The 19,681-nt window shown below is 37.4% G+C and overlaps 1 protein-coding gene across 2 annotated transcripts in view; it reads right to left on the bottom strand.

The window, feature by feature from the left end:
• The window catches only part of ASAP2 (ArfGAP with SH3 domain, ankyrin repeat and PH domain 2), a 91,361-nt gene that overhangs the window by 60,767 nt on the left and 10,913 nt on the right, over positions 1 to 19,681 (bottom strand). For both annotated transcript variants that reach the window (XM_065833889.2, XM_065833890.2), the window contains exons 2-3: positions 6,792 to 6,864; positions 2,677 to 2,822 (exon numbers count right to left, since the gene is read on the bottom strand). In XM_065833889.2, the coding sequence (XP_065689961.1) occupies positions 2,677 to 2,822; positions 6,792 to 6,864 (219 nt within the window). The remainder of the gene's footprint in view (positions 1 to 2,676; positions 2,823 to 6,791; positions 6,865 to 19,681) is intronic.

The following is a 19,681-nucleotide window of genomic DNA, read 5'->3' as shown; positions in this document are numbered from 1 at the left end:
ACAGCTTTGGCATCTGTTCCAGTCTGAACACGTCCTCTCACTTCCTTGCACATTCCCTGCTCGTTTCAGCTAAAATCTTCTGTGGAAATTCAGGTCCCCATGAAACTCCAGGCATAGGTCTATTTAAAAATAGTATCTTTCAGAATGTGTTTTTAACAGCAGCAGGTTGTATGTCCATGGTTACTTTTTTGATTAAACTATTTAAACCCAAAATATGTTGGGTGCTACAAGGAAACACCAGAGGAGAGGGATGTTTTTACTGCCAACACGCTTGAAGACTTTGATACTTCATCACACTGTGAAACTGCATGTGACTTGGTTCTTACATGACTGCAGGAAAACAGCACCCCAAATTGTTTCCAATTACTGTATAGGACTTTTTACACTAGTCAATGCTCTTGCAACCTCTTAGAAAACTAGACCTCTGTCAATGAACTTACGAACAAGTCTTCAAAGTGACCAGTTACCAACAATTTATTTTAGTGGTATTAATTTCCAAAAGGCGAAGTTACATAAAACTTTAATTTTGTTTAATAATTCTTTTATAATTCTAGATTTTTTAAAATAAATATGGTATTTTCAAGTAATAATGAAGTTCAGGTCTTTTTTCATGTGTATTTCTTTCTGGAGGAAACTATTTTCCTAGAGAGACACCAAACTCAAGGACCCTTAGGTTCGTCTGTTTTTTCAGTTTTCCTCTACTAGTCAGGAGACAACAAAAAACTTCAAACTTCAACAACATGAAGCATTTTAGGGAAGAACAGAACCTTCCAGAGACCTGGCCTTCACTGGACAGTACTAAAGGAGAGAGAAAGTGCCTATGCTATTGCAATAAAGAAAAAAAAAAATACATTAATGTCCATGCAAAATTATTATTCGCTTCAGAAACACAGAAAATCAGACTCTGCTCCTGTCTCATGAGATATCCTCTTCTTATAGGAACAAACTGAAGCAACAATACATAGTTGTTAGTGAAAAAGCAGTACAGACCAAGAAGTTTTAGAAATATTCCTTGGAGAAGACACACAGAACACTTACATGGATAAGAAAAGGCAATAAAAACATGCATCTCGCTTCGTACAAACATATATATACATATTTTCCCCTTTCCAGTTCCTGGAAGAAAAGTTGTTCTTGTCTGAAACATTTTGAAAAGATAGTAATTACTGTTTTTAAGAGAACAGATCGCTAAGATTTATTTTTTTTTTTTTAATTGGTAAAACTGCAACATTTTTTAGCTTTTAAAATTCTTTTTGAAATAGAATAAATTCAAAGGTTTTTCTGGGGACAGGGTGCAGCTTTTAGTAGAATGCTTTTTAAAACCACCTAAACATCACATTCCCCAGATCCATTTGCTTAATGGAGTCACCATATTGCAATTAATACATGATAGAGAAGGTTTTTTAGGCAACAGAAGGTATGAATTAGAAGACCTGTTCTATTTCCCCTTCCACATGAGCAGTCGACCTCTATATGGTAGACCCAGGACTACTGACTGACATTCAATAAAGATGTCTCTTCTGATGGTATTTCTACATCCAGAGATATTCAAATCAATATGACCAATATGAAATACATTTCACCATTGACATACACATCTGGGGCTAGATTCTCTCCCATCTATATCATAACTGGGTAAAAAGAAAGGACAGCACCAGGGAGTGAATGGGACTGCCCTCAATCCCATCAGCTGGAAACATTCCCCAAAGAACTGATTATGACCAGCTGGCTGCAAACTACAGACATTTGGTCTGGACTCACAAAAACATTTGATGTGTCTCCATCTCATTGATTTCATCAAGCACAGACTTTCAAATGCTTGTAGGAATCTGGGTCATGTCCCCTTTGTAGCCCCTGGTTTCAGAGTTCTGTGGATTCAAGTAAGCTTGGGGCTTACTCAGACACAGGAATGCTGTAGCTAGGAGGATGTAGTCAGAATCTGCTCTTTTTGTGCCCTCTAATTAATGTGAAATTGAGGCTGAAAATTCTTCATTCATAACTAAAACTTCTGTCATTCCATTTGGCTCCATCCCATTTGGCTCACTGAAGGGTGCTTTTAAGTCTTATTGGCTTCAGTTGCAGGATTGGTCCCCAGTGGACACCACTGTCATTATAGCCTTATGTTTGATTATGTTATCCTGACTCTCTCCCCTCAGAAGCAAGAGACTCTCTCTTCCAGCGGCACTAAAATCTCCCTTTATAAAGACAAACAGAAAGTGTGAAAACAAAGTAAAAGCAACATTGGGTAAAGTAAAACCAAGCTGGGTTTCACAGGTTTCAGAATTTTAAAGCACACTGATATACGTGGTTTATAATACTTGTTATAACTACTTTATTATGATAACCTTTCAGATGTGAGAATTGTTAGAAGAGGGGGTTTTGTTGGGTTTGTTTGTTTTTTTTTGTGGTGGTTTGGTTTTTTGTTTGTTTGTTTGTTTGTTTTGTTCTCCTTTGTTTTGGTTTCTGGGTGTTTGGGTTTTTTTGCATTTTTTTAGTCTGGAGTGTTGCAAGGGGAAAGGCCAGGGCATGAGACATCTTCCTAGGCCAAGAATTTTTTTAAGAACAGTGGTTGCTAAAACACAAATTGTCTTCAACACAAAGAGCTGTTATAATTCAGAAATATAGCCTTTGTAATAGTCTTAAAATTTCGACATGTTTTTCTTACGTAATTCTTACCAAATTTTTGAAGAGTGCAGTTAATTCCTTTGTAAACACAGAAAATTTTAAAAATGCTGTTCCCAAATCTGGGTCATCCCTGCAAACACAGTTGCCTCCGAATTTCTCCAGTGCTTGTGTATACTGTTCTTCATTTTCCACGTGAGCTTCAAAAAGAGCAAAACATGAAAATATCATCAGTAGATAAAATGTAATTGAAATTACAATTGAGGGTTTGTTTTTTTTTTTTTTTTAAATTCTTCAGAAGATTTCTTGCTAAGAATGTTTACTTCATACAATAAACATTTATTACTGATATTTTAACACTGGTATGATGCCAGAAGTATGAAAGTATGATGTACCTCACTAATTCTGGTTTAGGTGTATCTATCCACATGCTGTACAAAAGACAATGTGTCACCAAGACAAGACAATCACCTGACAGGTACCCACTCCAGAAATACCAACAATATTTCCGCACCATACCAGCAACCACATAAATCCTACAATGAACTTTTAGAGTCTTTTATTAACTCTAATTTTAACTGTGTGCTGAACAAAGAAACAGAGGAGACTGAGTGTGTTGGCGGACTCCCGGATCTCTGCAATAGAAGACAATAGATACATAAGACTCTTGGGCAATCTTATGAAATGGAACTACAAACAACACTACAGGTGAGGACAAAACCGGCACCTATGTCAGCTCTGCGATTCAGAGCAACAGGGAGGATCTGAAGCAAATCCTAGCAGCCTGTGTTTACCACAGCCCAGTTCAGCTCTCAAAGCACTTTTGGTTCATAACAAGTAGATTCCTTTTCGAGACAACAAAACCAGCAGCTCTGCCCCAGAAGTGATCCAGTGCTTAATGGAGACATCAGGTTCTGAATCATGGGGCAGGCTGCACCAGGGCAAGTCATCCAGCACGCACCCAATGCTTCTGCCCTTCAGAAAGCCTCGAGCTGCACATGTTGTGGGCACATGTTGTGGGGTTATTGAACCCGGGGAATGAGATAAGATCTAGGCCTACAGCAAGTTCCCCTGATTCAAATATAAGCGAAACCTGAGGGGCCTAAGTTTTAACTACTTCAACCTACTGATTCACTCCTAGGACACCAGACTACTTGCTTGTGGAGACAGGCATAAAAAGTCACCGTCAATTTGATCTGTGGAATAAAACCAAAAGTCTTCCTGAACTCAGGTTAGTGACCATGTAAACCTTGAGCACATGGGCAAAGCACACTGCACTGGCACCTGAGAAAGTTAATGTTGCATAGCTCTTATTCTAGCTGTGGCCAATTTCTAACACTTCAAAGGAAGTTGGGAAAAAAAACACACCCTAGAAAACGGATTATGCATTAATAAGAACAAAGATCCTTTCTTGGTCATTACATGAGACCAGCATAAATCCTGAAGATTATTTAGAGAGGATTAGTCTGTTCAAACAAGCAATGATCCAGTTTAATTTCAAGCCTGTTTGTAGACACCAACACATTGAAAATCCAAAGGATTCTTAATGCAATGCTGTTTCACTAAATTTCTATGCATTAGTTAAATAATCAGTTAAATAAATCTAGCATGCTACAACTTAACAATAAGCCTATTCAGACACAACATTCCTATTCGGACAGAAATTCAAGAACTTTGTTTCTCAAGTAGCTACAAATTTTCTTCAGTTTCCAACATATTACACTGAACCCCTGTGGAGTGGTGGTATAATATTGTGGAATTAAAAATAGTCATAATGTACATGTAGAACTGAAGTTACACAAACAGCATAAATTCTACAAGTTTCTACCTTGAGCACTTGCATTTTCAGCCTGTAAAAGCCAGGTTTTATACAGCCATTCAGGTTAAAAACTAAGTCCTAGCATTGAACTGTATTTATTTTTCCTCAGCATCAACAGTAGGGGCTGAGCACTTAAGAAATTTTTTACTACTTGCGCTGCAGGATGAAGTAAGAATGTTGAGCTAATACTATCATGTGATGTACACACACCTGAACAAGCTTTAAACAAACTGGCACAGACAGCATGTAGCAGGTCACAACTCCTCTAGTTCACATAGCTACTCAGTAAAGTGAATTATTTCCATACTGCTTTCTGCATTCGGACTGCTTCCTGCATCCAGCTTAGTGTATGTGAACACAGGCAAGGGTGAAGGTCAGGACACAATTCATAACAGCAAGAAGAGAAAGCTGCCACGACATGAAAACCAGGTGAAAAGGCCGCTACCATTAACTGTTGCAGTTAGGTGTGCAATCAGTAGCTGAACCACACTGACTTTTTACCTTAGAAAACAAAAGCTTGCTATTCCATACAGCATCCCCAAGAGTTTGCTATTGCCCAGCATCCTAGGGATCGTTCTTCTGGATCTATGCACCACATTAAACAATGCCAAAAAACCAGCAGCTCAAGAGCAGTTCTGAAACACTCTCCATAATCCTGATGGTAGTTAGTGCAGCAATACCATTAGCTGAGCTAGTACTTCACAAGTGCTTCTGAAGAACACAAAATTATATTTTTTTGACGGATCCCTCCAAAATACTCTCTGTGTCTTATGGTTTCTTCCTGATGGATTTTAAAAGTTTTCTGACAAGCAAAAGGTTTGGAATCTATTAAAAAGAGAAATCCAAACCAGGTTTATTTGAGGGTTTAAAGGTTTTTTTTCAAGTAAGAAACTAAATTTTGTACACACTGGACTCACTATCTAATCCTCCATAACTGTTTCTAAATTCACACATTAAAAAAGAAAGCCAAAATGCGATTACTTAATAGTCAGGGGACCTATATTAAAAATCCAGTAGCTGTGTTCTTAAGAGTGCAGGGCCACAGGAGCTTTTTTGTCTCAAAAGAAACCCCAAGGGCTGGCATGTGGCAGGTTTAGTGATATTTCTGCGGGTAGAAGACAAATGCCTCTAAATGCTTCTTTATTGTCAATATTGGGCAGCATTAATTTAAAAACTAGGCAAGGTACTGATTTTATGCAAAAACTGTAGTGATTTACTACAATGTTCTAACAAGTACACTGATTATGAGGCAGAGTCAAGCACTCAAAAATTATATAAGAAAAAAAAAATTCAGATGAAAGGGTGCCAAATAAATATGTAACAGATGACACGGCTCCAGATGAACTTGAAATTGGACCCTCCATATTCCAAAGATAACAGCTACACTAGGTTAGGCAAGAATGAACTTACTTTCAATTAGCTGATAAGAATTATACCACAACAGCAGTTCTTGTTATAACCTTATATCTGAACACCAACATGCCCACAAGTTCTGTCAGATACTGGTGGCTCTCCAAGGTCGCCAGGCCTGTTTTGCATACAATATAGGTTTTGTTGGCTCTAATTGCTATGAACTGCAAAGCGAGAACAAAAGCCAACAAAATGATATTTCTTATCAACAAAAACAAATGCTGTTTCTTATTCACAAAATGCTGATCCACAAAAAGAAAAGCTTGAGTTATTTTTTCAAAGAAGATAAACACAACACTCCATGAGATTGGCACACATATAAAAATACATACAGCAATAGTTCTTTGTATTTTTATCAGCATTGCAAAAGAAATATCTGACTCTGTGCATCATGACAACAAAAGAATTGCAGCTCATCAGCCCTCTCTTGCCATAAAGTTTTCACCATACGTAACTGGAAGCCACCAGGAAAGGTGAAGTTTCACAAAGCAGTAGAGCCAATGTTGCTGCCAAGGAGAGTCATTTCACCCCTCCCATGCCCTCAGCTCTCAATGACACATAAGCCTTCCCATTTCAGGTGCTCATCTAATCCCAGTTAAGTTGATTTCACTGCATATGCAACTTTATATGAACTAAAAATCTCATTTAGGGATCTGCCAAGCACCAGGGGTGGCAGAAGGAGCAGGTAGCCCAGACCTGGCAGAGTTTGCACACTTAATAGCAGCACACCAGCTGAATATTACAGCTTCAGCTGCCTGCTGAGATTTCATCCTTACTGAGCTCATGATCAAGTAGGTAGTTCAAGATGGCCGTTTAAAACATACATTTTTCTCTACTCAGAGTTACCCATATAATTCTCTCTCTGATTCAGTAAGATGACTGACTGTTTAAATCCTCCAATTTTGCCAATATAATCTACCAGGAATTATTATGTACTCACCCAGACCAGATATGTTTATGGCTTTGACAGATTTCTTCATTTTATAGAGAACAGTGCGGTCAACATCGAGAGCCTAAAATAAAAGAGAAAAATTATAAGTTAAACACTCGATTGTCCTCTGGCAAACCTGTGCCCTGGAAACCTTCTGTAATTATAACATTATTATGTTAGTTAAATTTATTTCTGTGATTAATAAATTACTTGCCAGTTGCTCTCACACTCATCCAATACAACCTATTCTGTCCCCTTGTCCACAGAAGTACATCTTCCCTCTTCTGCCGGTAACCAGCAACACGTATTCCCAGCACCATCTAAAACGTAACTATTCACACAGTATCTTCTTACTATGTTAAATTATTAAAGAAGGTTAAAACAGTTTCAACCCATCATATGTTCTAACACTGCTGAAGAAACAAGCAATATCACTTCCCCAGGCAGAATATTAAAAATGGAATTTAATTTCAATTTTTCTGGTTAACTTCATTAATTAATTGCACTCCCAACCATATGAACTTTCTCACTGCTATGCTGAACAAAATAAATTGCATATCTCTGTAATATCTTTCACACATTTTATCACTAGGCAAAGCTTTCACCAATACAACATAAAATTCAAGTTTAAATCCTGTCCAGAATACTCAAGCAATTATAACCAATTTGTTTCAAAGAAAGAGGTGGAAGCGGGCAATCATTTCAGTTACTGAAGTGAAATATGGGCTGACCCAAAAATGTACAATTGTTCCAGAATGGTGAAGCAGAATTATAGTTACACAAATGATTAAAACCAACCATACAACAACAAAAAAACCACCACATCTTTGTGAGACTACAAAAAAAAAATGTAAGCATGAGTTCCAGAGATGGTGATGTCTTTAGACCACACTGAAGAACGACACCAAACACTACTGATTATGTTACTCCAAAAGCTCTTTAGCATGATACATGCTAAAGAAAGCAAACAAAAAGAACCAAATTAATGCCAGTTTTAATTAAAACTATTTCAGTGAAATGCAGCAGCTACGCATCTGACCTACCGCTGTTCCATCGTTAATAATTTGTGTAAGAGAAATTATGCGAAAAGTCAGTCCCTGAGACCCTATCCAATTATTTTAACATACTGAATGCAAAAAGAAGTATTATCCCTCATATTTGTGGGAGTAGCCTTAAACTGAATCCACTCAGACCACAAAGAGCTGAACAAAATCTTTGCAGCGTTCCATGGAAACAAACAGATTTAGACGTTGCCTTAACATGAACAAAGTGTCATGGTACCCCTATATCCATGGGAAGTTTTACCTCCAGCATCTTTATAGTTCAAATATTAGCAGAAGAAGTGCAGAGGCCTTTTCACCTGCAATTCTGAAATACAGAAGAAGGAGAAAGAAAACACCGAGAGCTCCATAAAAGTCACACAGAGCTCTATTCACCCTCTACTGCAATTTGAATTGCATCCACTGTTAACAAACGAGTACACAGTGCAATCTCAAAGGTTAAATTAGTCACCTGTCTGGATGGGAGTACACAAAGTAAACTCCTTCATTGTATATTCAGTGTTTTCTAAAAATAACCTTAGAAAAGCACCATCTGATCAGCTGACTACAGAGGAATGATAATTTCATCAATGACTGCATCAAAGGGCAATTACCCTCTTGGAGACAAAGCAAAAGGAATGTGTCCAGCTACAAGCATTGCAAATAACAGTCCAAAGAGAAGGCTGACCAGGCACTTAAAAGTCATAGATTTAGTTCACATCTAAGTCTCAGATCTGTATGTGTAGCTGATAAATTATTAAATCTCTGCACCTCAGTTTGGGGGAGAGGAAGAAGAAAAAAAGAGAAGTGTTGGAAGGATAAATGCACTGGATGAATCACGAACCTCTTATGCTACTGCAGTCAAGGATCCCCTAGATTCATAAAATCTTCCGGCCCGTGACTGCCTCAGTCAGAAAGCACAGACTCTCAGCAACGGAAAATCTTCACGTCCTCTTCTTCAACCAAAGCCATCATTTTGTTTTGCAACTTCTCTCAACCAACTCCCACTTTCACCGGGATTCATCAGTGAAGAGCCAACCCAATAGGCACAGCATAGCCAGGGTCCAACCGAAACGACAGCTTATGTCCTTGGCACACCAGTGACAATTCAAGCACTTACTATCTTAGCAAGGTGGTACACGTAAAAGTCCAAAACAAGGACGACAGGAAAAAACAAACAAAAAGCCACAGACAGCACTGAGAAAGAGAACAAGTAAAACTTAAAGCTGTAATGTGGTGAACATGGACAGACCAGGCAGGTCAGGCTCCCCTGGGGACTCCCTTCTCCCCCTGCCTGCTTTCTCAGCTGGGCCAGAACAAGTGTTTGCGGGGACACATGGTAAATCACAGGAGAAAAACAATCTGTGTCTATAATGATGCAAGGGAAGAAAAAAAAATATGTATATATATATATATATATATATATATATATATATATATATATATATATATATATATATGTATTTTTCAGCTGGGTCAGCCTTCCAACTCTGGCTACCAGGCGGCCCCTTGATACAACACAACCCGATGGAAAAGATGATAGGAAAACCAGGAATGATTGGGAGGACCAACATAACCGGGTGCTTCAGCTGAAGAAACCTCCAGGGATATTTCTGAACAAGAACTCTGTAGCTGCGTGAGTGTGGCGAGCACTTTTACTACGCTGTTGTCTCTACCAGATATGTTTTGTTGGGGTCTTTTTAACCCTTAGCATTACCTTCATCACAGGATTTCTTCAGATATTTGTTCACCACAATAGAATAGGCATTTAAAATTCAGTTTGGGAAGTGGTACCACATTTTTATGGTGATAGTGCACACAGAATCTGTAGAACGATGCTGAAACATTCAGGGAACAAATATATGATGGAAGCAGGCTAAATACCACCTCAACTAACACTGACTTTGCTAGCTGAGGACTCAGCTTAGCTTCTGTTCAGGTAGATGATCCACTACAAAGCCATGAAATACAGAGAAAAATTATCCCAATAGCAAAGTGTCCCACCTTTGTATCAAGGCAATATGGACGCAACTTACTTCTTCCCTCTCCCAGTCAAAAAAAAAGAATTAAAATAATCTGTGACAGTCAATACTCCATGCAATTATAATTGCATATAAAACCTAAAAGAATATTGTAATTAGAAAAATAGACAAACTTTCACAAACATAATCTGTGTTTCTGTGTTTCATTCTTTTAAAATACGAGTGTTTTGATTCAATTCATTGATGTGATTAATGAGAAAGGGAAAAAAATTCAACAGTGAAGACTGCAAAGTTGTGTATCCAAGGGAAAAACACAAATATGAACTGGGAGATCAGTCAGAAAAAAAACGAAGGAGAATAAAAGGGTTTGGCTTACCAGGTGACTGCAGAACCACCACAGGGTGCCAAAGTGTATAAACCATGAAAAACAAAAACATTAAGATACAGATTTCCTTCTACCAAAGACAAGGCAACAAACAAAAGCCACTGAGTGCTACATACTCTTCGAAATGCCAAAAAAGCGTAGGTCCAAAATGCTGGTCTCGACATCCTACATGTTTCTCAGAACCACTGGATCTTTGACTCTAATAAACACTTACGGAAAAATTACACACACAAAATGGGAGGCAATGTAGGTGTTGCTTTCATCCACCACTACTGAAGTATGGAATGAATAAAAAGTCTTTCTTAAACGGCTCTGGTTTTGTAATTATATTACTGGGAATAAGGTGTAAAATTGACTAGCTCAAGCAGATAGCTAGAGGGAACTGGAATGTGCCCATTACACAAAAGCAAATAAACAGAAAGCACAAAATGCTTAAATTTAAAAATATATATATATATATATATATTCCTGAAACGATCCCCAGTCACCCAAAGTATTTCAACTATTAACTAGGGGATTGATTATCAACAGGATTTTGTTTGGATACCATTGCATTGAGCACCCGTTCTGTGTGCTTGCTCAGTTACCCTGACACACAGGCTGTAGCCTCCCCTCTCCCTAATGGAAAGGGTCCTAATCAACTACTAATTGATGGTAACAAAGAAGAAAAAAAGGATAAACACCAAGATACATTTCAGCTAATAGTATAAGAACAGCTGAGTAAAAGCTGTACCTGAACAAACTGCCTAGAAATTGGGAAAAACAAATCCAGTTCTGGAAAGCTTTCCGACCAGGAGATAAAGGATAACAGGCCTCTAGGTATTTTAAGAGGGACCTGAATGAAATTAATAAAAGATCATTATGTTGTTTCCTATGATGTTATCAAACTAGACTTCCTCCTGTAGGAGGTTTCTTCTAGTCCTCCATTCCTTTGTGAAATCTTTTGATGATGCCGCATTACCAAATGCAATGCTATGTATGCCTACAGATGAATGGACAAAAATACTGAAAACCTTAGTATCTTTAATACTGTGTTTTAGTCTTGCTTATAGACCAAAAATGGGGACAGGGACTTTGTTTAACTGGAAGACACTGGTGCCTACTCACAACTAGTGTTTCAAAGGAGTCATTTCAGCATCAAATTTGAAAATACTAGCTCTTTGTCTTTAGTACTGTTCTTCATATTTTTCCATTCTTTTCTTTGTCCAGATCTTAGCACTCATAAATTCATTTGAATACAGCTGTAGCTTTATTATACTTCGAATTTTTAATCCTGATTGTTTCATAAATATACACACATCACATCGATGCACGCACAAAAATGCCAAAACACGACTCTCCCCTAATTCAACTGCTCTGTGTACTTCCAGTACAGGGTCAGAAGCAGTGAAATTTAAAATGGCTTCTGATGTTGCATATTTCAGCATTTATTTTCACCCACTTAACATGTCCAGTAAACCTCTGAACCAGAAGAAAAGTGACCATTTAATTCAGATGGTGGGATCATTTTGTCCTCCACATAATGCTTACAGTTTTGACTCGAAAAAACCCTATTGCAAGACTGTTTATTTTGGCATCTGTTTATTTCAGTTCAATGTAGTCAAAGCCACATAAATCATTTTCATAGTCCCACTCAGCATATACTGATGAGTTCTGAGGCTTTCTTCTTGTAAAAAACAGTAAACATAGCTTTGATTCAGGGAAAAAAAAAGTGAATTCTATAGAGTACATTGGAAAAGAAGCTACATTATTCTACAAGTGGTGCTATGCAGCGTGAACTGAAACAAACTCAAAAGCAACCTTCTTGACCGTTCCCTTTTCAGTGCAATATTTTTCTGAACACAGTATTTATGTCTTGTTCCTGTGTTCATTTATTTTTATGTGACTTCCAACGTCAATGTTCTGAAAAAAAAAGTTACTTTTTATATCAGAATCTATGGGGTGTTGCTGAGTACATCTAGAGATCATGGAGATCACTTGTTTGACAAGTCTAAAAGAAATATGCTAGGATCAACCTTGTATTGATGTTGTTCTCCAGACATGGATTTCAAGGCTTTTTAATAAATGGCAATATTGGATTAAAATACATGAACGTTAGGAAATTTATTATCAAACTCGGTGCTCATAGCAGTATTCTTCTTCAAAATGCATTGCTAATCTCTCTTAAAATGGCATAAACATAATTTAGTTTTAAAATTGTTTTACCTTACAACCTGAGGCAACACTCTGAAAATGATTACTAAAGAAGTCTGTGTTTATTTGCTATGCTTGAAAAATCTGTAATTTTTCATTTTTCTTGCTGTATTATCAATTAGTTTCTCTCTCTGTGCAGTTACTGCACATTATCAAACACACCACAAAAACCTCAACTCTAGAATTACCTGCAATATGCAAAATTTTTTCAAATTGTAAATCATGTTTTTTTTTCCTAGCAAGTTAAGGAGAACATTTTGGCATCCATCACAAATATGCTTTGGACACACTGCTAATATATTTTTCACAAGGTATTCAGTAATACAAGCATTAGGTATTTGGGGTGCCACAGGCTGAAAATTCCAAAATTACAATAATGAAGTAAATGCATTTCTCAGACCCGTACAGAGTGTAGGAAAAGTGACTCAAATTATTACATAAAATATTGTCAAGTTTCATATGCCTGGTGAGAATTTAGCAACAAACATGTCTGTAATAAGTATACCAGGGAGGGGGACAAACACCAAAATAAACAGAAGAAAACTCAGCTTTTAAAATGAGCACTAAAGACTCAACTATCAGTGATCAGTAGCAAAGGTTTTTTTCCTCATGCAGGAACAAGGTCCAGTTTCACTTGCCAAAGGCCAATTTCCATTTTAACTGCTTCAAAGGTTTCTACTCTGAACAATAAAATATGCCAGCTCATTAGAACCAAACCCATCTTACCAGGAAGAAATCAGTCTGTAGCTACTGAAACCTCCTGAAATGTTATTCTTACATCCTACTTTGCATGCCCTGACACTTTAAAATAATAATACAGCTGTTCAAGTCCACTTCACATTGCCTATAAGATTTAAGCCCACTGGGAAATACAATGTTCAAACATTCCATTGCTGCTTTCAAAAAAAAAAAAAAAAAGAAAAAACAAGTTCGAAACTAGTGTCAACCTAAAATTTACATTGTCTAAACAGATCTGTACAATATACAGGCTTCTTTCTTCTGGAAGCAGTATTGGCTCAACTTAATAAATATATTTAATACATTTCAGGCTGGCACAAAAAATGAATGTATTATTTGCTCTTTCCAGTGGAGTGAGGGGAAAACAAACTGTTCTATTTTTATCATATTTAATTGGGGGAAGAAAAAAAAGCAGGAAGACAGAAAATGAGTAACTGAACATCCTGAGGATGATTTTGGCACCTTTTACAGAACCAAAGTGTATGGAGAAAAGCAGGGCAGTAGTACCACAACTGAAGATCCCCATGCTCTTAATGGTTCGATGTTCATTAAACATCCTTTGAGCCAAACTTACAGCAGAAGTCTGGATCTTTATCTTATCCAAATGTCCTTACACCAGTGCCGTTATCTTTTTGTGGCCCAGAAAATCATCATTTATCTGTAGAGGAACAGAAAAATAGCCACACTGGGTCAGATCAACACTCCTTTTAACCTGATATCCTCTACTGGTAGTGGCCAACAGCAGATGTTTAGGGCAACAAACAAAGCAAAGCACAGACACATCCTTCCCCAGGATAATCTCCGCCATTTCCAGCAATCAGTTTAAAAAGAAAAGACTGAGAGACTCTCAACCAAAAACACCACATGGCCCACCAGGCTGCTCTCGAGGGAAACAAGAAGCCCAAGCTTTCTAACTCCAGCCAAGGGAAAGAAAAAAAATTGAACTTGAGTTCTCAGAGCTCAGTCCGAGAGCCTTCCTGCCTGTGCGACACTGCGGGAGCAACGAGGGACGAAAGGGAAGGGGGCGGCCATCAGCTTTGCTCTATTTTTTTTTTTTTTTTTAATTTAAAACACTTTAAAGTCTCCAATACATTCCTTTCTTCTTACCCAAAGCAGTTTCATTTTAGAAAGGCTAAAATTAACTATTTCACATTTTGGGTTATTTGGTTAGAGTTTTTGCTGAAAGTATTCACAGAACTGGGTCTGAATTTGTGAACAGTCTCAAGTGAACCTTTTTTAAATTTTGGGAAATAAATCCTCAAGTCTTTTGAAAAATAATCCTGGAGACAGGAAGCTATGTGTTCTTCCCCACATTGCACATCTAACTGACAAACATACAAATAAAATATTAATAGATTTACATTACATCCTATACAATTATCTTAACCATTATATCTTTAAAACTAATCTCACTCTCAATTTCAGCAATTTGCATTAAAATATCAGGCTACTCAATAGCCATAAATTCTTCTGTATGTCACCCATTCCAGTATTTCAGGATAAGTAATAATGCCAGCTGCTGCAGATGCTGAACACAAATAGGAACAGCCTTCCCAAAAACAAAAGGACACAAGAAGAAACTTGGTCAGCTAGTAAGGAAAGGAGAAGTGATCAAAAAATTGCTGTAGAGACAGCAGAGCAAGAATCAGCCCTAGTGCCTCACTGGAGTGGTCTTGTTTAAACAGTAACAACAGCAACTCTTTTCAATACTCATATCCAGCGAGCACAACTGCTTGGCTTTTCTTGTGTATCTTTACAGGTGATCTGATACTTGCTGTAATTAATCCTCTCTGACTCAAAAGATCAGAGACATTCTACCTCAGTTTGCTATTTTCTATTAGAAATGAACTGCTGGCCTCAATCCAGTTTTCAGCTACAGAAGGTAGTAAAAAACTTCCTAAATTCTGTTACCCCCTCCAAAATCCTCTTTCCGTTCTCTTGCTGTTAGGTCTTCATTTCCTCCCTTCATGTATCAGTTTCTTTTCTAAATCCTCTTCAGCTTCTGGCCACTGATCACCTGGCACATTCAGGGAGCTACTGACACAAAGAGTGAAAAAAAACACATAGGCATAGTCTGTGGCAAGGCATTCCAGCCTCTAAACATGTTCTAGAAGAAAAATAATATAAAAAACTTTAATGTTGCATAATTATTTTATTTGGAGTGTGCATGTCAAGAAATGCTTCAGAATATTACATTCTACAGTAGCTATGACAGTTAATTTGTATAAATAAGCTCTTAAGGTTGAGACCTGTCTGCTTAAGAGATTGTGAAAGTACAAAGACAGATAAGCAATAAAAAGGGCAAGGTTTGTGGCAGAATTTTCTCTGCGAAGTCCCTTTCCACAAAAGCATTATTTCTCCAGCTTCTGGGTTTGTGGTTCTTGTGGGCCCAATGCCAAGGCAATCTGCTTGAACAAGCACTGGTCTATCTGGCAGAAAAATGTAGTAAACGTTTTGGCTCTAAACTACTGTGCGTACAGCTAAGGGTATGCACGGTGCAATGAGGTACTACCACCGCTTTGGGAAACTAATACTTGTAAGTAAAAGGGAGCTCTGTTGCAAAAGTAAAACGTGAGAAAATTTGACACTGCTGTATGTTGTATACACGAACACACTTGAGCATGATGACTTTGTACAATGATTCATTTTTTATTAAAAGAAAGAAGCAACGCCTAAAAATCAGTATTCTCTACAAAAGCACTTATATCAGTAAAGAAAAACCCCAAATCAGAGGTTCAGAGCCTACAAAATGTTCCATCATTAATACAAGTCACTACATGACACCATTGCGCACTGAACAAAAAGGTGCTGTGTCCGTGTATTAATCATTCAACCTCCAAATGCGTCCCTCCCTACCTAAAGCTGGAAATGCAACAGACACTTAAGCCAGGGGACAGACATCAAGCATTTTTGTGTAACAAAATCTCTTGCCTAATAGAAAAGAATGGAGGCTACTTATGCCAACTATTTCTCCAGAATACATCCACCTCCTGAATTAACCAATTTTAATACTGAGAAATATATTTGCCTTCTCTTTCTGCAATTTCACTACCAACATTGCAGTTATCTGCTTTCAAAGACAAGATGACTGGACTTTAAATACAGATCTCATAAGCAATGTAACAGACTTGATGCACTTACTATTTACAGTGCCCTTTTTTAAACAAAGACTGTGTAAATAAAATTCCCTTATTATTTAATTATTGTTTAGTTTTCCAATTGTTTAAGCCAATTCTTGATACCCATTTACATGTACTTATTATCACATGCTTCAACATCCTAAGATATATCACTATGTTAAATAAAGTAACACAGATAACAAGATAAAGTCTGAATGAAATCAACTCGAACAGCCAAGGAGACTTTAGCATCCTTTCACCTGTGTCAAAATTCTCTGGTCCTCAGCCTGCAAGAGACTTTTCTCTAGTTTCATGTTTTTGCATTTGTCTGCTGTCAGCATTGTCAAAGCCCTTCATGGCTGGGAGCCCAACTGCTGGGAGAGGCTGATCCTCGCTCCGTATCACTCAACAGCATTTACCATGAGCTGGGTTGATGGGATTTTCCTTCTGCAGATTTCTCAATTCAGTACTCTTTTCCCTAGTATTAAATCCTTTCATACACCATCAGAGCCAACAAGAATTAATCTTCGCAGAACATAATACCCTTTTATTCTGCATACGACAAGCTTTTTGAATAGAGAATTTTTAGTTATTTATGGAAGTAATCAACAAATGAAACACTTTCCAGGCACTGAAAAGTTCCCACATCAACGGTCTAATTTGGTTTTAGTAGTCTTCAAACCCTCTGCTTGAACCAGGCAGATGTCCCAGTTGCAATTTCTATAAAATGATGAAAAACTAAATAGTATTTTTTCCCTATATATGATGCACTTACTCTGTCCTAAAAATGAAAACTTCTGTAGTGTGTGCACAGATCAACTGGATGCCATAAAATGACCTATCCCTCCCCATCCAACAGTCCTTTGACTTCTTCTTCATTTATCTTCTTTATTTATCCAGTAATTCTAGGGACTAGAAATAAACCAAGAAAAGCAGAGTCTACAGTAATGTAGCACAATCAAACCTCTGCCTTAACAGGCCTCTGGGAGCCTTTTAACAGAAAAAATACTAAAATCTGTATTAAAAACATCTTTGGCAAACATATATATGAGATGGCTATTCTGAAAGGGAATAGAAGGCACACAAACTTTATCTAGTTCATGACACACCTGGAACTTTTAAGACACCATACTCCCATAACAAAGAATGACAGGTAACTAGAGGGGACACCAGAAGAGACAAATCACCTCAAATGTACCACATATTCCTAGGGAAACACTGAACCAGCTGTCAAAATTAGGATTAGCAGATGTAAAGCAATATATCAGACATCACCTCTCTATTATTTGGGCAGAAACTTATGAAAGGCATCTACCTATAACACTGGTGGCATATTAATTACTACAGCTTAGTTCTCTTCAATGTAAAGTTTTTACCTTTTACAATTTAAAATATTTTGTACAGTTAACCTTTCCATTTCATTTGCTAGTTTTCACCTGAAAGCCCAGTGTCAAATGAAACAACCCATTTTCTCTTGCAACACTGTAAAAATTACTTCTATTCTATAGTGGCTTCCAAACTTCAGCCTGTGATTTTCACTCCAACCTCTCTACAATTCAGTATAGCACCTTTGAAAACATCTGCATGGTGTCCTGGTATTAATCAATTTTTTCCCAATTAAACAGTAACTGTGTGATGGCATAATTAACAGCAGCTAATGCAAATATAAGATAAGCCAACTTATGGCAATCAAACATTTGATAACATCAGTATCTTCCTCTTTTGGTTAAATGGAAAAAATAAATTGCATTAATTTCATTTTGTTGATGGATTGTCACGCTGTAGCTATCGGTAAAGACCTGGAATTCTTGTTGTATAAATGCATGAACATATTACTCTAAGAATTTCCCCTTGGGAATTTGTTTTCCAATAAAAGAATGAATCTAAACTGTCATATAGTATCATTCATTTTAGGTGCCCAACTAGTGGAATCTTGAAAACAACGATCTTAAATTCTGCTGGAACTTCAACAGCTTGAAGTACAACTGAAATCAACTGTTCAGGCACTCCTGTCACTAAGGACAGCTTCCTAGAAGTGTAAGTGAATCCTAAGTCACACAATTATTGCTGTACCAAACAGGAGATATAAAACACCCATTTACATCATATTTGATGTAAAAATAAAAGCTTTCCCTCCAGGGTGACCTTGTCAGAATAATTAGGGAGTTCACGTACATAGAACGTACCTATAAAATGGAGTAAACAGTACTTCCCTATGCCACTGAGTATTAGGGAGATAAGTTCATACACAGCTGCTACCTATGACAAAGGACAGAACAACTTCTGCATTTAAAATTGAGGTAGTTTAGAATAGAGAAGCAGGTCCAAGCCTATCAGCACTTTGGTTGTGTTCTTAAAAGAAACAGGAAACAGCTAAGTGAATCAACTGACTGCAAATGAAGAAACAAACACCTGAATCTATACGTAACCAAACACCATGTGTCCTTGCACCATCACCACTTCCCTATCGCTTGGGGGACAGGGAAGGTAATGGTCAATATTGTCACTCCATCCCCAGCACAGAGAAAACTGACTGCAAATACTCACACGAAAAGCTCACCATCCACAATCAGAGCAGTTAAGAAACATAAGACAATGAACTAAGCAAAACAATGAACAAAACCAAAGAAAAAGCAGCTTCCAAAAGATTTACTACTTCATCGCTCGTTCAATGCTACTCTCTTCAGCGCAGCTAGCATCTAGTCTACATGGAGCAAGAAGTGTAGGAGGACTCTGCTGGTATTTTTTCTGTTGTTGTGTAACATACACCTACAGTTCTGGAAAACAAACAAATGATTAAAAACATGTGCTTTGCAAGACTCTATACTGCATGTTTTGCATGTGACAACAGAGCAGGGGCTCTGTGCTTGCATGTGCCGAGGAAATTTCCATTCCTATTACTATAGCCCAACAGTAATCCTGTTTGATTGAAGGGGCTTAAAATGATTAGTAAAAGCATTTATTTCTAAGTTGACTTCTCCAGAATACAGTCTAAGTTTTCTCAAAATTGCATATCCTAGGAAAGAAATCTTTCACTAACAAAGTACATAAACCATAAAACATGAGAAAATAATCCGTATCAATATTTACATCACTTCACTACTTTTTTTTCCCTTCCTATATGCCTTCTAGATGTAGAACAAAGCTTTCAGGAACATAAAAGTAATTTGTTCAGCTCTAATCACTTCAGCTGTTCTGATGTATCTACACACATACTTAGCATAATGCCTAGACAGAATTATAGATTTTAGACTAGAACTACATTAATAACCTGATCTTTAATCAGGGATAGCTGAGAGGTCCACAAACAGCAGGTGGTTCTATACACCACACTGCTCCAAGACAATAAGGAGCCGAGTTTCAGCCTTCCCTCTCAATTCTCGATTTCTTCTTAGTTTAACAAGTCAGATGCTAGAATTTATACTATAGGTTTTTTCACATT

The sequence above is a fragment of the Patagioenas fasciata genome, chromosome 3 (genome assembly GCF_037038585.1).
Source record: "Patagioenas fasciata isolate bPatFas1 chromosome 3, bPatFas1.hap1, whole genome shotgun sequence".
Classification (NCBI taxonomy): Eukaryota; Metazoa; Chordata; class Aves; order Columbiformes; family Columbidae; genus Patagioenas; species Patagioenas fasciata.
This window is presented reverse-complemented; position numbering and strand designations above follow the sequence as displayed.